The sequence below is a fragment of the Narcine bancroftii genome, chromosome 3 (genome assembly GCF_036971445.1).
Source record: "Narcine bancroftii isolate sNarBan1 chromosome 3, sNarBan1.hap1, whole genome shotgun sequence".
In the NCBI taxonomy this organism is placed as follows: Eukaryota; Metazoa; Chordata; class Chondrichthyes; order Torpediniformes; family Narcinidae; genus Narcine; species Narcine bancroftii.
The window spans coordinates 222977520-222994830 of record NC_091471.1 but is presented as its reverse complement, the minus strand read 5'-3'; the positions used below and the strand labels follow the sequence as shown (position 1 = coordinate 222994830).

The 17311-nt window shown below is 41.5% G+C and overlaps 1 protein-coding gene across 5 annotated transcripts in view; it reads right to left on the bottom strand.

The window, feature by feature from the left end:
• The window catches only part of rasgef1ba (RasGEF domain family, member 1Ba), a 119985-nt gene that overhangs the window by 60798 nt on the left and 41876 nt on the right, over positions 1–17311 (bottom strand). For all 5 annotated transcript variants that reach the window (XM_069926728.1, XM_069926725.1, XM_069926724.1 and 2 more), the window contains 2 exons: positions 15341–15553; positions 12146–12220 (listed from right to left, as the gene is read on the bottom strand). In XM_069926728.1, coding sequence (XP_069782829.1) covers positions 12146–12220; positions 15341–15553 — 288 coding nt within the window. The remainder of the gene's footprint in view (positions 1–12145; positions 12221–15340; positions 15554–17311) is intronic.

The window sequence follows — 17311 nt, the reverse complement described above, 5'->3', positions numbered from 1 at the left end:
CTGTTTCTGACCACAATCTTAAATGAGTATGTTTTCCAAGATTATTGTCATGTAATAGTACGGAACATGCAATATTACGCTAAATTGTCTTCTGCCTGCCACAAAGCAAAGAGTTCCCATTAGTGTCACCCTTACATTACGAGAGAAAGAGAAGCAAAAGTGGATCCCTTCAGAGACCCTGAGAGCTCGTGGATTCACCTCCAGCCTATGCAGCCCACCCCCCCCTGCCTCAAACTGCTGTTTGATCCAACCTGAGCTCCTAATCCAAATGATCAGGAAGCCTTCAGCACCTGAGGTCCTTCTTGCCATTAGCACCCCCTCGAATCCTGGCTCCAATACCTGGTTCCTGCTCGTGTCCAACATTCCGCAGCCCATGCAGGTCCCCTGAACACAAGTCACCCTCAGCCTGAGAGGGTCCTTCAGCCGCTGAGCCCCTCGCTGGTCCCCCACCACAGTCACCTTCCTTGTAGATTCCCTCAGCCGCTGATCCCCCTTCGTGTTTCACTGCTGCTGTCACCTTTCCTATGAGATCTCCTCTGCTTCTCCTTCTCAACAGAGGGTGTGGGGGAGGGGGTGGTGGGGGGGGGAAGAGGTATTCTTCCCATTTCTGTTGCCCTGCGCTGGTCCACTGCTCCAAAGAGTCTGCAACCTTCATAGCAGCAGCCAAGCACAGGCGCCACCAGCTCGGACACAGACCTCTGCGGTTGCAGGATTTTTCTGACAAACACCTTCATCTCCTTTAATAGGCAAATAAAGCCTGTATGGAGTCATCGGCATTAGGACCAGGTTGAACCCTTCTTCTCAGCGCTGATCTCTCTTCCCCACTCTCCCAGGTCCACACCTGCGTTAGCAGGCTGTCTGGGTGAATGCACATTCCAAATTTTAAATTTGGACATACAGCACATTAACAGAACATTTAAACTCATGAGTCCGTGCCACCCAACTTACACACAATTAACCTACACCCCCGGTATGTTTTGAATGGTGAGAGGAAATTGGAGCACCCAGGGGAAAGCCCACGTAGACACAGGAAGAATGCTCCAACTCCTTACAGACAGCGCGGGATTCGAACCCCAGTCCTGATCGCCGCCACTGTAAAGGTATTGCACTATCTCGAAGATATCCTGGGCAAATTCGTAGGCTGGAAATGTCATCAGCCAGAAAGGTTCATGCTGTGGGCTTCATTGCCTGAACTAAAAACACACCGAAACTCTGGAGGAACTCAGCTGGTCTTTTCAGTGTCCATAGGAGACAAAGGTATGTTGCTGACATTGCAGGAATAAGCAGAATGAGCCAGAAGCAGGAAAGTCTCAGAATTCAGACAGTGTCAGCTAGGGGAGGAATCCAGACCAACAAAAGGTGTTATCTGAATCTGATGAGGAAGGAATTGATCACGTTTGTGTGGAAAGAGACAGAATAGAGAGACAGAGCTAGGATGGGAGAAGTGGGGGGGGGGGGGGGGGGGAGGGGGAAGATGGGTGTTTAACGAAAACCAGAGAAGTCAATATTAATGCCATTTGTTTCATTGCATGAACAGCTGCCAGGGACACGCGCTTTTGAAATTCTGATGATCTCCTTGCCAAACGGCTCCAGTTTAGATATCTTTTTAATTAATAAAATATTTCTGTAATATAATTTAATTGGACAAACTGATATGATCTAAGTACAATGTCCACGTTTTCTTATGTGCTCTGTATTTTTCAATTTGGAACTTCGATTTCAATATTGGAAAAAAAAAGGAGTAGATGTCTAGTGGACTGACAAGGAGGGCCATTCCTCTGAATGCATCTTAGTTGTTCATTGGCATTCTGTTCTGAAGATAGATGAGGGTGAGGGTCATGGTTTTTCAGGGGAATACCATCAGAATTATAATAGCATTAGAAAAGAGAAATAGTAAGATGTAAAAGTGAGAGGCAGTTCAGGGACAATATGGAGCCTTGCCAACAATATCCTCTTCTCAGTAACAACCTAACTGAATAAAATAAAATAATTCTGCCAAGAGAGAGCACAAGACAACTTCCAATTCTGAGAAATGTCTAGATTGTTAAGCTTTCAAATTTATTGTCAGCGCACATATATGACATCACATACAACCCTGAGATTCTTTCTCTGCAGGTCTGGCAGAATTTCTACTTCTTGGCAGAGTACTCAAGAAAAAGATAAGGTGTACAAAAAAGAGAAATGTAAATGAAGAAAGAATGTAAACAAGCTTATTGTGCAAATACCAAAAGAAAGAAATATTCAATAATAAATAACGAGCAAAGTGAGAATACTTAAATGAGTCCCTGATTGAGTCTATTGTTTAGGAGTCTGAAGGCTGAGGAGTAGCCACTGTTCCTGAACCTGGCGGTATGAGTCTTGTGGCACATATACCTCTTTCCTGATCACAAAGGGGAGAACAGTGTATGTACAGGGTGGTGTGGATCCTTGATGATTGCTGCTGTTCTCCGATGGCAGAGTTCCCCATAGATTTTCTCGATGGTTGGGAGAGTTTTGCCTGTAACATATTAGGGTGTGTCCACTACCTTTTGCAGGGCCTGCTGCTCAAAGGTCTTGGTTTACTCCTACCAGTCCATGATGAAGCCAGTCAGCACACTTTCCACTAGACATCGGTGGAAGTTTGTTTGTCATGGTTTCCATTGTCATACCGACCCTCCACAAACTTCTGAGGATGTAAACACACTGATGTGCTTTCACCACAATGACATTAGTTTGTTGGGTCCAGGAAAGGTTCTTCGAGATAGTGACTCCCAGGAATTTAAATTAGCTCACTCTCTCCACCTCTGATCCCATAATGATCATTGGATCGTACACCTCTGGTCTTCACTTCCTAAAGTCTGCATCAGTCCTTGGCGACATTGAGTGAGAGGTTGTTATTACTACATCATTCAGCACCTGAATACTGATGCATCACCCCTCTATAAATAGCCCATTATTATAGTATCACCAGCACATTTGTAAATAGTGTTTTTGTTGTACCGAGCCACGCAGTCACAGGTGTAAAGCGGTGGTACTGATGGAGATTGTGGAGGAGATGTTCTTGTCAATCTGAACTGACTGGGGTCTGGAGGTGAGGAAATCCAGGATCAAATTACGCAATGGGATATGGAGGCCTTGGTCTTGGAATTTATTGATCAGTTTGGAGAGGATGATGGTGTTGAATACTGAAATCTAATCAACAGAAAGCATCCTGATATATGCACTTTTTTCTATCCAGATGTTACAGGGTCTGTGCAGAGCTAGTGAGATTGCATCGGTCGTAGACCTATTACTGCTGTAAGCAAATTGGAATTGATTCACGTCACTGCTCAGACAGGAGCTGATATGCTTCAACACCAGCCTCTCAAAGCATTTCATCACTGTGAACGCTAGTCACACTGGTCAGTAGACGTTGAGGCAGGTTACCACACTCTTCTTGTGCTTTGGTACGATTGACGGTAGTGTTTTTTTCAAACAGCAATGTCAGAAAAATCACTGAAAAATTTAACATAAGTACTCACCTTGTGGTCATTTATCTCACACACCTCAAGTTTCTCTGTGCGCTAGTCCTGATGCCTTTACGTGGAGTGGCGTGGCCTGCGAGCGAAACTGATGTCTGACGCGTGACATCATCGGTTCACTACAGTGTCCAAGAAGGCATCCATGGGCGTCGATCCTCAGACCACACTGAAGGTAGCAACAAGTATGTATGGCATCATTCGCATGAACCATGAATTCACGCATTTCGTAAATGCCTTTGTGATGAGAAGTTTAAGGAGATAAACAGAGCAGGCTGGTTGTTGCATGCTGAGTGCATCATCAGCTAGACATTAAATTCATGAGGTGAGTTTGGCGGTACTATGTAGACCCCTGAAAAGTAGTTGGGGTCCTGCAGGATAAATCGTGGTACAGGAACTGACTCAAAATTCCTGCACTTTCCTTTTTAGACTACCCGTGTAACAGCAGATTTTGTTGATTGTGCCTCCAGTTTAAAAAACCATAATAGGTTGATGGCACTCCCTATCAGAGTGGGATTTTGAAGACATCCATGATAACACTGGCCAGTTGGTCAGCACATTTTTGTTTTTAGGACTCAGCTGGTTACTCCATCAGACTGGATGCTTTCCTTGGATTCATTCGCCCAAAGGCAGCCTATGCGTTATCCTCTGATACTGATGGGTGAAGATTATCAGGGGACGTGGGGGTGTGCAGTGGTTCTTCTTTGTTCTGGTGGTCAAATCGTGCGTAGAAAGCAGGGAGTTCATCTGGGAGTAAAGCTTTGCTGTCTCTTATTGCACCAGAATTGGTTTTGTTGCAGGTGATGTCATTTTGGCCCTATCACATCATTCAGCTATTCTTCATTGTTTCCATCCTCATCCAGAATCTTCACTTCACCCGGGAAATAGCTTTCTGTGCTTCGTACCCTCTCCTTGTGCAGTGTTCTGGATCTCTGGGCTTAAATGCCTGTGATCTGGCTCTCAGCACCTTCTGGATTTCATTGCTCATCCAGGGCTTCTGGTTGGGGAAAACCCTAAACAATTTGGTGGGGACACACTCGTCTACAGTTGTTTTGGTAAGGTGTGTAATGACCCTGGTGTAATCATTCAGATCCTCAACTGAGTTCTAGAACACCACCCAATCCGTTGATGTGAGGCAGTCCTGTAACAATTCTGTTCTTCAGCCTCCCACAACCATCTTCTAGCTGTCCTGATCTCTGGACCCTGTCTTTTTAGGCTCTGCCTGAATGCAGGCGGAAGGAGCACAGCCAGGAGATGAAGAAGGTGGAAATGAATGACACAGGGCTGAAGAAGGGATTTTTAGCATTAAAGGAAAGATCACAGAATCATAGGTTTTGATTAACAAAGGGAAAGAAGGGGCAAAGACAGTGGGAAAGATTGGCGTACCGGTTAGTGTAACACCTTTACAGCGCTAGCAATCTGGACAAGGGTTCGAATCCTGTGCTGTCTGTAAGGAGTTCTCCCCGTGTCTGTATGGGTTTTCTCTGGAGGTTCCAGTTTCCTCCCACTGTTTAAAATATACTATGGTCAATTGGATGCAATTGGGCGGCATGGGCTCATGGGCTGAAATGGCCTGTTACCGTGCTGTATGCCTAAAATTTAAATTTAAAGCAAGGGACAATTGAGAGAAAAAAAAATGCTTATTTGGTAACAGACCAGTTTAAGTGGGTTGAAAAGGAATCTGGCCACAGCAAACTGTAATTGAAAATTGGCAGAAAACACTATAATTGAACAATGGGTATTTTATAAGAAGAAGCCAGCTTCAGTTCAATTTAAGAAGGTTCCCATGAATGCAAAATGTAGGACAACTAAATCAAAGTGATGGGTTCAGATCTTCAGTTATCCTGAAATCACTGGCACACTATTCCTGTGTGGCCCTGGCACGATCTTCCTGATGGAGCCTGGCTCCCAAATATTTGGTGTGGCCCAACCCAGAATAGTAATGGTCTTTAGCCAGTCCCGGTTGGTAGCAAAGTCCCATTATGCTGAACACTGGCGTACCTTAGGGCTGTTTGATCAGCCTGCTACTGTTCACGCTGCTGAATCATGACTGCATTACCAGGTATGGTTCAAACAGAATCACCACGTTTGCGGATAACACAACAGCAGTTGGCCACTTTGGCAACAATGACGAGTCAGTTCACAGAGAAGAGTTTGGGAGGCTCGTAAAAAGGTGCGAGAGGAAAAATTTGAGTCTCATATATAGATCATATAGAACATTACAGCACAGAAACAGGCCCTTTGGCCCTACTAGTCGGTGCTGAACTATTATTCTGTTTTGTTCCTTTTATCTCCACCCAGTCCATATCCCTCCATACCCCTCCCATCCATGTGCCTGTCCAAATTTTTCTTAAATGTACAAAGGAGATGATTGTGGACTTCAGGAAGGTGAAGATCAACCACTCTCCATTACACATCAATGCTTCTGTTATGGAGACCACAAAGGTACATGATGTGCAGATAAAAAATTCAGGACCCACATATCCTCGTTAGCAGGAAGGCAGAGCAGTGCCTGCACTTCCCAAGGAGGATGAGGAATGCAAGGCTACCGGCCACCATCTTGACAACTTTTTACAGAAGCCCAATTGAGTGTGTCCAATCTGGCTGCATCATTGTGTGGGATGGTAGCTGCAAAGCATCTGGCCAGAAGTCAATACAGAGGATCATCAAAACGGCTGAGAAGATCACCAAGTCTCATTTTCCTCTATTGATGACATTTAGTGGAAGCTTTGCTTAAAGAGGGCTCAAAAAATTATGGAAGACCCTTTCCACATCCAGTGTAGAACATCTTTGATCCACTGCCATCAAGAAGAGGGTATAGGAGCATCAAAATCAGGACTGCCAGGCTGGGAAATGGCTTCTTCCCGCAGGCCGTGAGATTGATGTAACCTAGTAAATCATCCCGCTATTTATAATCATTTATTTTAAATTATATCCTTATGTATATATGTGATTATTATATGCTGTGATTTGTGTAACTGTGTTTCCAGTGGTCCAGAGAAATGCTGTTTGTCTGGTTCTACATGTGCAGTCAGATAATAATATATTTGACCTTAGCCAAGTGCAGTCACGACAGCTTTGAATACTGCTCAGACCCTGTCTTCAAGCTCAAAAGTTGTCAGTTCTTCTACAAAAACATAATTCCAGATAAAGTTTAAAAATGTGTTTTTAACGTATTAAAAGCAATGAAAAACACTGAAATAATAACTATCAATCCGCAGCAATTTTCTTTAAACCAGCAAATAATCAGTGGGTAGGCTTCTCAGACTTTGCTGCCCTTTAAACTCCACAAGGAGTACAGGAGCGGGCGCCACCGGGCGTCAGCCACAGCCATCAGCTGGCAAGACTGGAAACTCCAATTTCCATAGAGATACCCAGATTGGTATAAAACACAGATGTCGAGGTGCAAAGACCTCCCCGAAAGATAGCAAGATGACAGATGTCAGAGTGTCAATTTGAAAACCTGCATGGAGACTGAAGAAGATGGATGAGGAAATATTTGAGGTTCAGAAATTATGAAAGGAGATTTGCAGCCAACCTAGTAGTTTGTTTTAAACTTCTAAAAAGGAAGCAAATGAATGTGGTTAGGCTTGACTATGTGCTAGAAATAAGATCAATGAACAGAGTTGAAATTATGGAAAGAGTTAGAAATGAGACATTTGAAACATTCCCTGTCAAGGATGCTGGTGCTTCCAAAGTTATAAGACAAGGTTGCTTTCATACCAGAAAGGGTAAAATTTGGGAGAACAGTAAAAATAAAAGGTCAACCACCAGATCTTGACATCCCAGTCTGCTGTGGAAACAATGTAAAATTAAAGAAGAGCTAACCATAATTGTCCAAATCTACTGACATGCAAAAGACTGGAGAAATTAGATCTTTGGTGCAAAAGATAGATTTCTAAACAGGGATGCAGGAATGGAGACACCAGATTGCCAAAGGTGACAGGGCAGTGGAGAAAATGGGTGAAAAGGCCTGAAGGATTTATAAACACATAGAATGCAACTGTTAACAGTTATACTGAATGCCTAAAGGAAATATTTTCTCCAATTGGAAGCACTTCATACTTCAGGTTGTATTTGAGTATCTTATATACGGTCTACAGACTATTCACCAGAAAGCTCCTGAGAATGAGTGATCAGTAACATGGATAATCGAAGGAAGGTTGAGCTGTTCAATAACAAAAGTGTCGATGGATTGATTAATAAGCATTTTCTTCCATCAGAGGTTGGGAGGGAATGAGATAAACTGGATTGTTTCTACATAAAAAAGTGAGCACTGGCTTTAATGGGCCCAAACGAACTACTTTTGCTGCCACAGTTGTGTAATAAGTAATAAATGGTCAGCACATTTCTTATCCTTCCAATTGTATTTATTTGTGAAGCTTTAATTCAGACTGTGATGCAGCTCCTAAAAGGACTTCTCACTAAAGAATTTCAATTATTTGAGCTTCTGTAAAGTTTGGAGCAAGCACATTATCCACCTCAGATCCTTCCACACTTGTATTCAAGGATTTTGACAAACTGCCACTGGATAGTAAGCTGGGATCTGAATCAAAGCTGATATATTCCTCTCCATAGTGTTACGGGTTATATTATTATGATCATGGATAAATAGGTCTTTAAAAGTGATAGATTGTTGGTGGGGGGGTGGGGGGGGAGGAGGAGTTGGTGTAGGTCACTTCACCAACAGAGTAACACTTCACAAAAGACGTCTGTCTCATTTAAAATGCAGGAGCTTTGCTGAAGCCAGACATTGAGGCTCCAGTTGGCTTTACAAAAGACAATGGAATTGCTTTGGGAAATAATTTCAAAAGGAGGTGTAAATGGAAAAGGCCGGGCTCAAGTGCTAATAAGATCTTTCAAAGGTTGCGTTTGGAGCCTTTGGAGAGGTTTTAGTTTTTATAAGTAGAGAGGGAGTGAAAAAAAACAAACAGGATTCATCTCTCAGAGAGAGAGAGAGAGAGAAGTCAGTTCTACGGTAGCAGTTGAGGCTACAAAATGGCAAGTTGGTAGTTTGTTGAAAAACCCCATTTTGAAGATGGTTGTGAGTTCTGAGTTCAGTCTGTTCAAAACCCTTGTAGTCCTTACAAGAGGAAACAGCTGGCCAGAGTGTTTCTCCTGAGATAAGGGAAACAAGAGAAACTCTGTGGTGACCTGGTTATCATTTGGAAAACCCATGATGGGGCAAGTTTCTTTGGCAAGACACTAAAGTGACTGATTGGAGGAAATCAGTTTTTGTGTGTCCAACGAACGACAAATCTCTCTCTGAAACTAACAAGAACCTTCCTGAGAGGTAACCATTTACCTTTAAGCACCAGAGCCTGGTGAAAATTCATAAATGTTACATTCTGTGCACAGTATAAGAATTGCCTGATACTGGTGAACTTGGAGAAGTGAATGATTAGACAGTGAAACAAAGAACTTTCCTGAGCAAATACACATTACATACACATGCACTCAGAACTAGAAGGGGGCTAAGTTAGTTAAGTTAATAGTAATAAGATACATTTTGATCCTGTTTTCGTGTTTAAAGAAAATGAAAAACAACTTTTGTTGAAGTAACCATTTGTCTTGGTGCATTTCTATTGCTGCTGGGTTTTGGGGTCCTCTGGGATCATAACAGTAGCTTATGGATAAACACTATCCCTTGTCCCACTGCCTTGACAAAAATCAATCAGTTATGGGGAATGGACATTTCTGCTTTCTTTGTCATTTAGATTTTGTACTTATTTATGGCTTGTGTCATTCCTTCATGATCAATATCAGCTTTTAAATTAGCAGAAAATATATTTCGCAATGACTAGCAATTCAGATACATTGAACCTTTCCTGATGGTGGGCTTTTAATAGGGGGCTTTTTTATCCAAACCTTCCTTCTCTCGTCATTGCACAAATCACTTTTATCTTTATTTTTAAAATATAACCAATTTAATTATTAATATTTCCATAATTTCTCTGACTTTACCTTATTCAGAAATAAAATGCAACTCTTATTTTTATTAGCTTTTTGTTTGGAGTGAAATAAAGCTATGATATATTGGATGAAATGGTGAGACTTTATGATGAGAAGGGACATTTCAGGATTAGATTGTACAGTATGTAAAAGGAATAGTCTTGTCAAATACAATGCAAAACTGGACTCAAGGAGATCCATTTCTGGGAGGAGTCACGTGATGGAGTAGTGGCCGGTAGGAGTATACCAGCCCACTCCAGAAAAGAAGGAAAAAAGTGAAGAAAAAGGCAAAGCCCCAGACACACAAATCACAACAAATAAAAAATAAAGGTGTGGAGAAAATGGCACCTGAGGAAGAAAAGCCAGAAACAACGGGAAGAAAAGAAGAAAGAAAGATGGCGGAAGAGAAAGGTGAAGGCCTTACCTGCATGAAAAAGCAGAGGCCTGCTGTGGAAAGAGGAGCCCACTCCCTGAGGTTAGTGGAGACCCTGCAGGGTCATGACCCACTAACCGCAGGACTGCAAAAATGGCTCATGGAGCCAAACAGGGGTGCGCAACTGCGCACGAGTGAGGAATCGCGCATGTGCGATGCACACGACAAGGACAACACTGACGGGAGGGAGGACCAGCTGTGGAGTGAAACTCCACAGCTCGAACAGCTGAGAGATACCCGACAGCAGGGCTCCCAGCTGGAAGATAAATAAAACAACGGGAACGAGAGGGGTGAGAATAAAAAAGGAAACTAGAGACACAACAGATAACCAGCCCAGAAGAAGAGGACCAACATCAAGAAACCATGGAAAAAAATACCCAACAAACTGAGACAAGCAGCTCAACAAGAAAGTCAGAAGAGACACAGATACAAGGAAGAGAAATAGAAGATATAAACCCAAGAACAGACACAGAAGAAGAAGACAAAGAAGAACACCAAGCTCTGTACAGAGGAATAGGAAGTAAAATGAATGGACAGTACAGAGAGAAAAAAAAATTTCAAGAAAAAATTAAAGCATTAAAAGAATAGAATTTAGTGAAATGAAAAGAAAAATGAAAAGTACAGAAGAAAAAGTGAGTAGAATAGAGCTGGTCATAACAGATGTAGGGAAAAGATTAGAAAATGTGGAACAACATGTAATGGCGGTAGAAATGGAAGTGAATTACAAAAAGAAAATTGGAAGAAAATGACAAAAAAGTTAAAGAAACACAGGAGTTGTTAGCTCAGAAGATGGATATAATGGAAAACTATAGTAGGCGAAACAATATAAAGATAGTGGGCCTTAAGGAAGATGAAGAAGGCAAAGATACGAAAGAATTTATAAAAGAATGGATCCCAAAAGTCCTGGGAATGCCAGAAATGCAGGAAGGAATGGAAATAGAAAGGACACACAGAACATTAGCCCCGAAATCACAGTCACAGCAAAAATCAAGATCCATTTTAGTAAAATTCCTGAGATACACATCAAGAGAAAATATATTGGAGAAGGCAATGAATAAAATTAGAGAAGACAAAAAAAACACCAGAATACAAAGGTCAAAAAAAAATTTTCTCCCCAGGCACAAGTTTACACAGGTTATATATCATGCCCTAAAAGTTAAATAAATTGAATCCAACAGTATCAGATAGATGTTTTTGCTGTAAGAAGGAAATGGGAACAACAGTACATGCAATTTGGGCATGTGAGAAAGTGGAAAAGTTTTGGGAAGATCTAAATCAGGTATTAAATAAAATCACAAAAAGCAACATACCAAAAAAACCCAGAGATCTTTCTTCTAAGTAATATAAGAAGTAAAGAATTAGGCCTCAAATTGGATGAAGCACAAAAAAGATTTATTATGATAGCCTTGGCTGTAGCAAAAAAATGTATAATGTCAACCTGGAAATCAGAAGAGAGCCTGAGAGTACAGCAACGGTACATGCAAATGAATAAATGTATTCCATTGGAAAACCTAACATATAATTTAACAAATAAAGTCACAGTATTCAAACAAATTTGGGAACCGTACATGGAACACAGAGAGGGCCTCCCACGGACCTCCATCCCCTAAAATGATAGAATGAGAAGAAGACGAAATGAACTGACCCAGTGTGTAAAAGTAGATGACACAATTTTCTTGTTTATTTTCATTGTGTGATGACATTATTTAATGGGTTTATTGTGGGAGGGAAGGGGTGGAAAGGAGAGAGGGAAGGGGGTGGAAAGGAGGGAGGGAAGGGGGTGGAAAGGAGTGAGGGAAGGGGGTGGAAAGGAGTGAGGGAAGGGGGTGGAAAGGAGTGAGGGAAGGGGTGGAAAGGAGGGAGGGAAGGGAGTGAAAAAAGGGCAGAAAATAACTGTATATTCAAGAGGGAAATGTTTGTGTGTATTTTAGTTAATATGGTTCATAGTGTGAAAAAATTTAAATAAAAAGTAGATGCATTTCTGACCAAAGGTCATCACTGACAATTGTGATCAACACACCAGAGGACAATCAGACTATGGTAGAGAGGATGTCTGTCCTGGGGAGATTTATATGTTTTGTCATCATCTCTTTTGAAATTTAAGTTCCAAAGTTTATCTGGTAAGGAATAATTTCCTGAAATATTAATAAATGTAAATTGAACCTATTGTAGAAATGTTAAAGTCAAAAGTAACAATTAAAATATATTCTACATTTTTGGTGAATATTGAGAAGGTCATCTTGTAATTGAAGACAAAGTATACCTCGTTGTTGTCCAAAGGGTCTTTGCGAACAAAGGTCTGGACAAATTCTTCGGGTCCAATATGACTGAGCCGTTCCTGTGGGGAAAAGAGAACCTCAAGTTGAACCTCAGTTAGAAACATGCTTACAATTAACACACTGTCCCCTGTAAATTGCACAACGTGTATGCCAATAAACACGTGAATTTGGGTCAAAATAAAACTGGGTGAAATCACCTGTGAGAAATTGAGTGCTCTCATTGGGTCAAAAATAAAGTTTGATTTTTTTTAGATAATTGAATTTAATAAATAAACAAGCCTTGGGGGTGGGGGCAAAGGTATCATAATATTCAATCCAATACTTACAAGTTCATTCATTGGGTCTCTTTTCTACTTTGATTTTAATCAACTATATCTCAATGGAAGGTTTTACTTAAAAAAGATTAATCATCTCCATACAAGAAACATGGTTTCATTCATCACTCCACTGACAAAATGTTCATATTTATTGACATTACTAGATTCAAATACTAACATTCAGCACTGAATGAATTATTCATTTTAATCATACTTAACCTTAAATTTAATGCAAATATCATTAACATCTCTTTCAATATAGTATTCTCAGATTCACCATCTCTTCAACTCATTGTATTTAGCACATAAGTAGTGAACTGGATTTAACGTTGTGTCTTTGTGAGGCCTTTTCAAACTACGGTTGTCACCACCAACAGACCCCCTTTCATCAGGTACAAAGTTGAAACAAAGTTGAAGGAGGCACAATCCGTTATATTTTTTATATATAAATCTAATGCATTTCTTAACTTAAAATTTGTATGATGGCTCCTATTGGGAGACAGATTTTGGAGAAATATGTGTGGCTCTAATGTGTAGTTAAATTTGTGATACTTGTCACAGGGTCATTGTTTTTAAGGTGCATGGGGGTTAACAGTCTATTTTCCAATCACAATTCCTGTTGATAAGATTTCTATTTGAGACCCAACAAAAAGAGAAAGCACAACGGTGAATAAAGTCAGGTGAGGCAGAGAAGTTCAGAATTAAAGTTTCCTGAACAAAATAATAGTATTGAGTCAAATAAAATCTTTTATTTTGTATTTGACATTGTCCCATTTGTAAAGTAGGGAAGTGTCTAAAAACCAAGCACACATGATGTGTAAACAGAATGGAGATGTTACTTGAGGAAAACCTGTTGAGCTAGAAATCAGAGGAGACGCTGCTCCTCAAACAATGAAAACTTTGGATTTTAGGTGAGGGGGTGGGGGGGGGGAAGTTGAAAATGTTCTCTGAAAGGGGACAATCCTGATGGGTCAGCAGTTCTACAGGACTTCATGGAATGGTCCTTGAATCACATGTTCGGCACACTGGAGTGCATGTCGGACCACAACTGCCATCTGATGGGGGCACAGCTGGAAAAGACCCACCAGCGTTTTGACTGTCGAGTTCAGGGGTAATGGTGACAATACCAACAACCATGAATGAACAACCTCTGATGAGGCTGATGCATGAATGCTGTGCAGCAGGACACTAAAACAGCTTTCATCATTAATTTTTGTGTGAAGTGACCTCATTAAATTTGGAAAATTCAAATTTATACCTGGCCGTCATTAAACCGTAACATTTTTGAGCTCAACTGTGCAGAATGTCTACTGTCTATTCTCCACCCGACAGACATCTGGAGAAACCTATGTGAACTTAATTTAATAAGTTTGTTACAAGTATAAATGGTGATGTTATACTAAACATCACCTTCAGTGGAAAGAAGTAGCTGACTTTAATTTTACTTGGGGTTAAGACAAAGCATTACATTATCTTTAACACTCTCTTTGCATAATACAGTAACTCCCCTACTATGTGGCGCCTATGTGCCGGATAAGTGAATTTTCCAGTTGCTTGAGATTGAGATTGAATGATCGTCGAACTGCACCAATTTTAAACTTCCATATTTTTTACTTATTTCTTTTCCACAATTTTACTGTTGGTTGCTTGAATTCCAGATATCGGGGTTTTTAACCCTAATGTGCGGTATGTTGTTTTTAATGAATAGATGTGCCCATATACAACTCAAAACGTAACATTTTATTGGAGTTCGGTTGGCACTTGTGAGAGGTAAGTGCCCTAACCAATATTGAATTTTCCTCCTTAACCCTCACGCATGCACCAACTGAAGTCTGATATGCGAACCTGCCATGCATGCGCCAACCAAAGACTCATGCATGCGTACAGGAATCAAGATGGCCATGTCCAGCCTGGGACACTGACTAACAAAGTAAGTGCGCACATTTTGGCACTTTCATGCCCAGCATCCTTGTTATAGTTTGTCAAATACAACATAAACCATGTAAATTTTATATTTTTTCTAATTTTTTTTAAAAAGCTCATACGTGCAGATGGATGCAAGTCTCACAGGTCGCAAGTTGGGAGTACCTGTATTCATCGTGAGGACTACCTATAAAAGTTTTGACAGGTTTCATGGAAGCTTCTCCTGGTTCACAAGATTTGCATTTTAGAACTTGACCATGTAAATTAAATCTATATTTTATACACTCTACATTGTCTGAGGTCGTGCACTTCAGATGAGACATTGTCTACTATAGCAGGACCAAAATCATCCCGTGGCACTTTGGTGGGTGCATAGATTTCTCGTGAAATGCACCATCAATGCCACAGGTTATAATTTGACCATCACCTGGCCAAAGATCCAGTTCAGAGAATCCTGGGCAATGTGTTTTACAATGGGCATGGATGGTCATTTGCAAGAGCTACTTATCTTCCATTGCTCCTTCTGAACTTGCTAATCCAACTGCTCCATCATTTAGCAACTCAGTTACAAGTAGGAGACTAAGACATATTATATTCTTTCCATGAGACAACACTAATGAATTAATTCAATAAATACTGATATTTAACACAGGTGAAGAAAACAGGAAAAGGCTGAGATCCAAAGAGCATTTCTGCAATCATCAACATAATGGCAATCGATTTCCCTTTACTAAAAGATTAGGGAACCATAACGGTTTAAAATAAATGCTACACCTGTACAATGGTTTCCCAGAAATAAACTGCAAAAACTTAGGGAGTTGTGGAATGAGTGAGTCGCAAAGAGCATCATCATGGCACAATAGAGAAAAAAAAAATTGGCAATAGGCTATAAATGATAACCCAACAGTATAAATATAATAGTAAATACAAAACACTAACCAGTTCTATGTGCGTTAGCTGCTGAGCTAAAGTGTATGGGTCACTGCAGATGGTCACGATGTCTCTGTGGATGGATTGTGGTTTGGCCCTCAGCATCGTCAATCGATCAGTGGCTGATGCATTTAATTTTGTGAGAACTTCTTCGTACTGATTAAGGGTGGAAAGCTTCCTGATCAAATTCTGAGTCAACTGCTGCACAGTTTGGTGATGTAGCTGTCACAGAGAGGGAGGGGAAAAAAAAAAGAACATGTGTAAAGATAACTGGATGTAATCAGTGCATTAAATACCTCTTTCAGAACCTCTAATTTAATTAAAGAAAATGCACCTATTCAACTTGAGTGTTTTCTGCTCCACATGTGAACAACCATAAAAATTTTCCCACTATTGAGAATGACGGGCACTGGAACAGGCAGGGAACTATGAACCCAGACCATTTCACAGGCCACTACTTAGACAGCTCAGAGTTAAAAGGCAAGGCAACCATCTGAGGAACTCTTCAGGCAATATTTCAAACACAGAAGCCAATTCAATGGTCACAAAATTAGCAGTGATCAATATTTCAAACTGTGTGGCAAAGTGAACGACATTCTACAACAACAGGCAACTATAAATTAGTATCTGGGCTACAACCACTCTGATAAAGCACTTGTTCCCATTAAGCAGATGTACACATTTCAAACCAGTTCAGCACTTATCATGGCCAGCAAACCAAATGAGATAAATGGAAGGGATTCAGACACTTCTATAAAGCAGGTGGCACGGTTACTGTAGTAGTAGTTAGTACAACATTATTACAGCACCGGTGACCTGGGCTTGAATCGGGTGCTGCAAATTCATACATTCTCCTTGTGTCCACGTGCGTTTCCTCCCAAGATCCAAAGATGTTTGGGGTGAGTAAGTTAGTGACCCGATGGAATGGAGCACCATGGGGAGGACATCATGCCAGCTTGAGTCTGGAAGGGCTTTTGACTTCAGGGCCAGTTTGACAGCCTTCCAGACCGTGGCATTCTCCTTTTCAACCTGCCTGTTCCCCCGGGGGGTGTAACTCATAGTCCTGCTGGACGTAATGCCCCTCACCGCAGGTACTGACACAGCTCGTCACTCATAAAGGATGAGCCCAGGTTGCTACGAATATAGCTGGGATACCCAAGCAGAGTGAAAATAGAGTCTAGGGCCTTCTTAACAGATGAGCTGGGCGTGACTGGGCACGGAATGGCGAACAAGAAGCGGAAATACTCGTCAATGACAGAGTGGAAGAAGGTGTTCCTGTTCATGGAGGGGAGAGGTCCCTTACAAAAGACACTGAGCTGTTTTGAAGGGCCTGGATGACTTGATCAGGTTACCTTTGAAGGGCGATAGAAGTGTGGCTTGCACTCCACGCAGACCTAGCAAGATCTGGTCATTTCCCTGACATCTTCTACAGAGTAGGGCAGATTGCACGCCTTGACAAAAGGAACCATGCGGGTAACCCCTGGATGGCAGAGCTCATTATGCAGAGACTGCAGTTGGCCGGTGTGTCCAGAGGCACAGCTTCCTCTGGATAAGTCATCTGAAGGGTCATTAAGGGCTCCTGGCCGATAGGCAATGTCATAATTGGAGGTGGAGAGTTTAAACCACCACCCAGCAATTTTGTCATTCTGATTTTGCCCCTCTTGACATTATTAAACTGAGCGCTGGACAGTGAGGAGTGTAAATCTTCTACCACCAAGGTAGTTTCTCCAGTTCTACAATGGCTTGAGCCTCCTTTTCCACAGATGGGTTCCAGAGCTCATGGCCTTGTAATATCCATGAAAAAAATGCAACTGGCCTGTCCGCCTGGTTGAGGGTAGTGGCCAGGGCTACGTCCAAAGCATCACTTTCCACTTGGAAAGGTACATTCTTGTCTACTGCATGCATGACAGCTTTCACAATATGGTTCCAGAGGTAGTTAAAAGCCATTTGGGCTTCAGCTGAGAGGGAGAAATTAGTGGC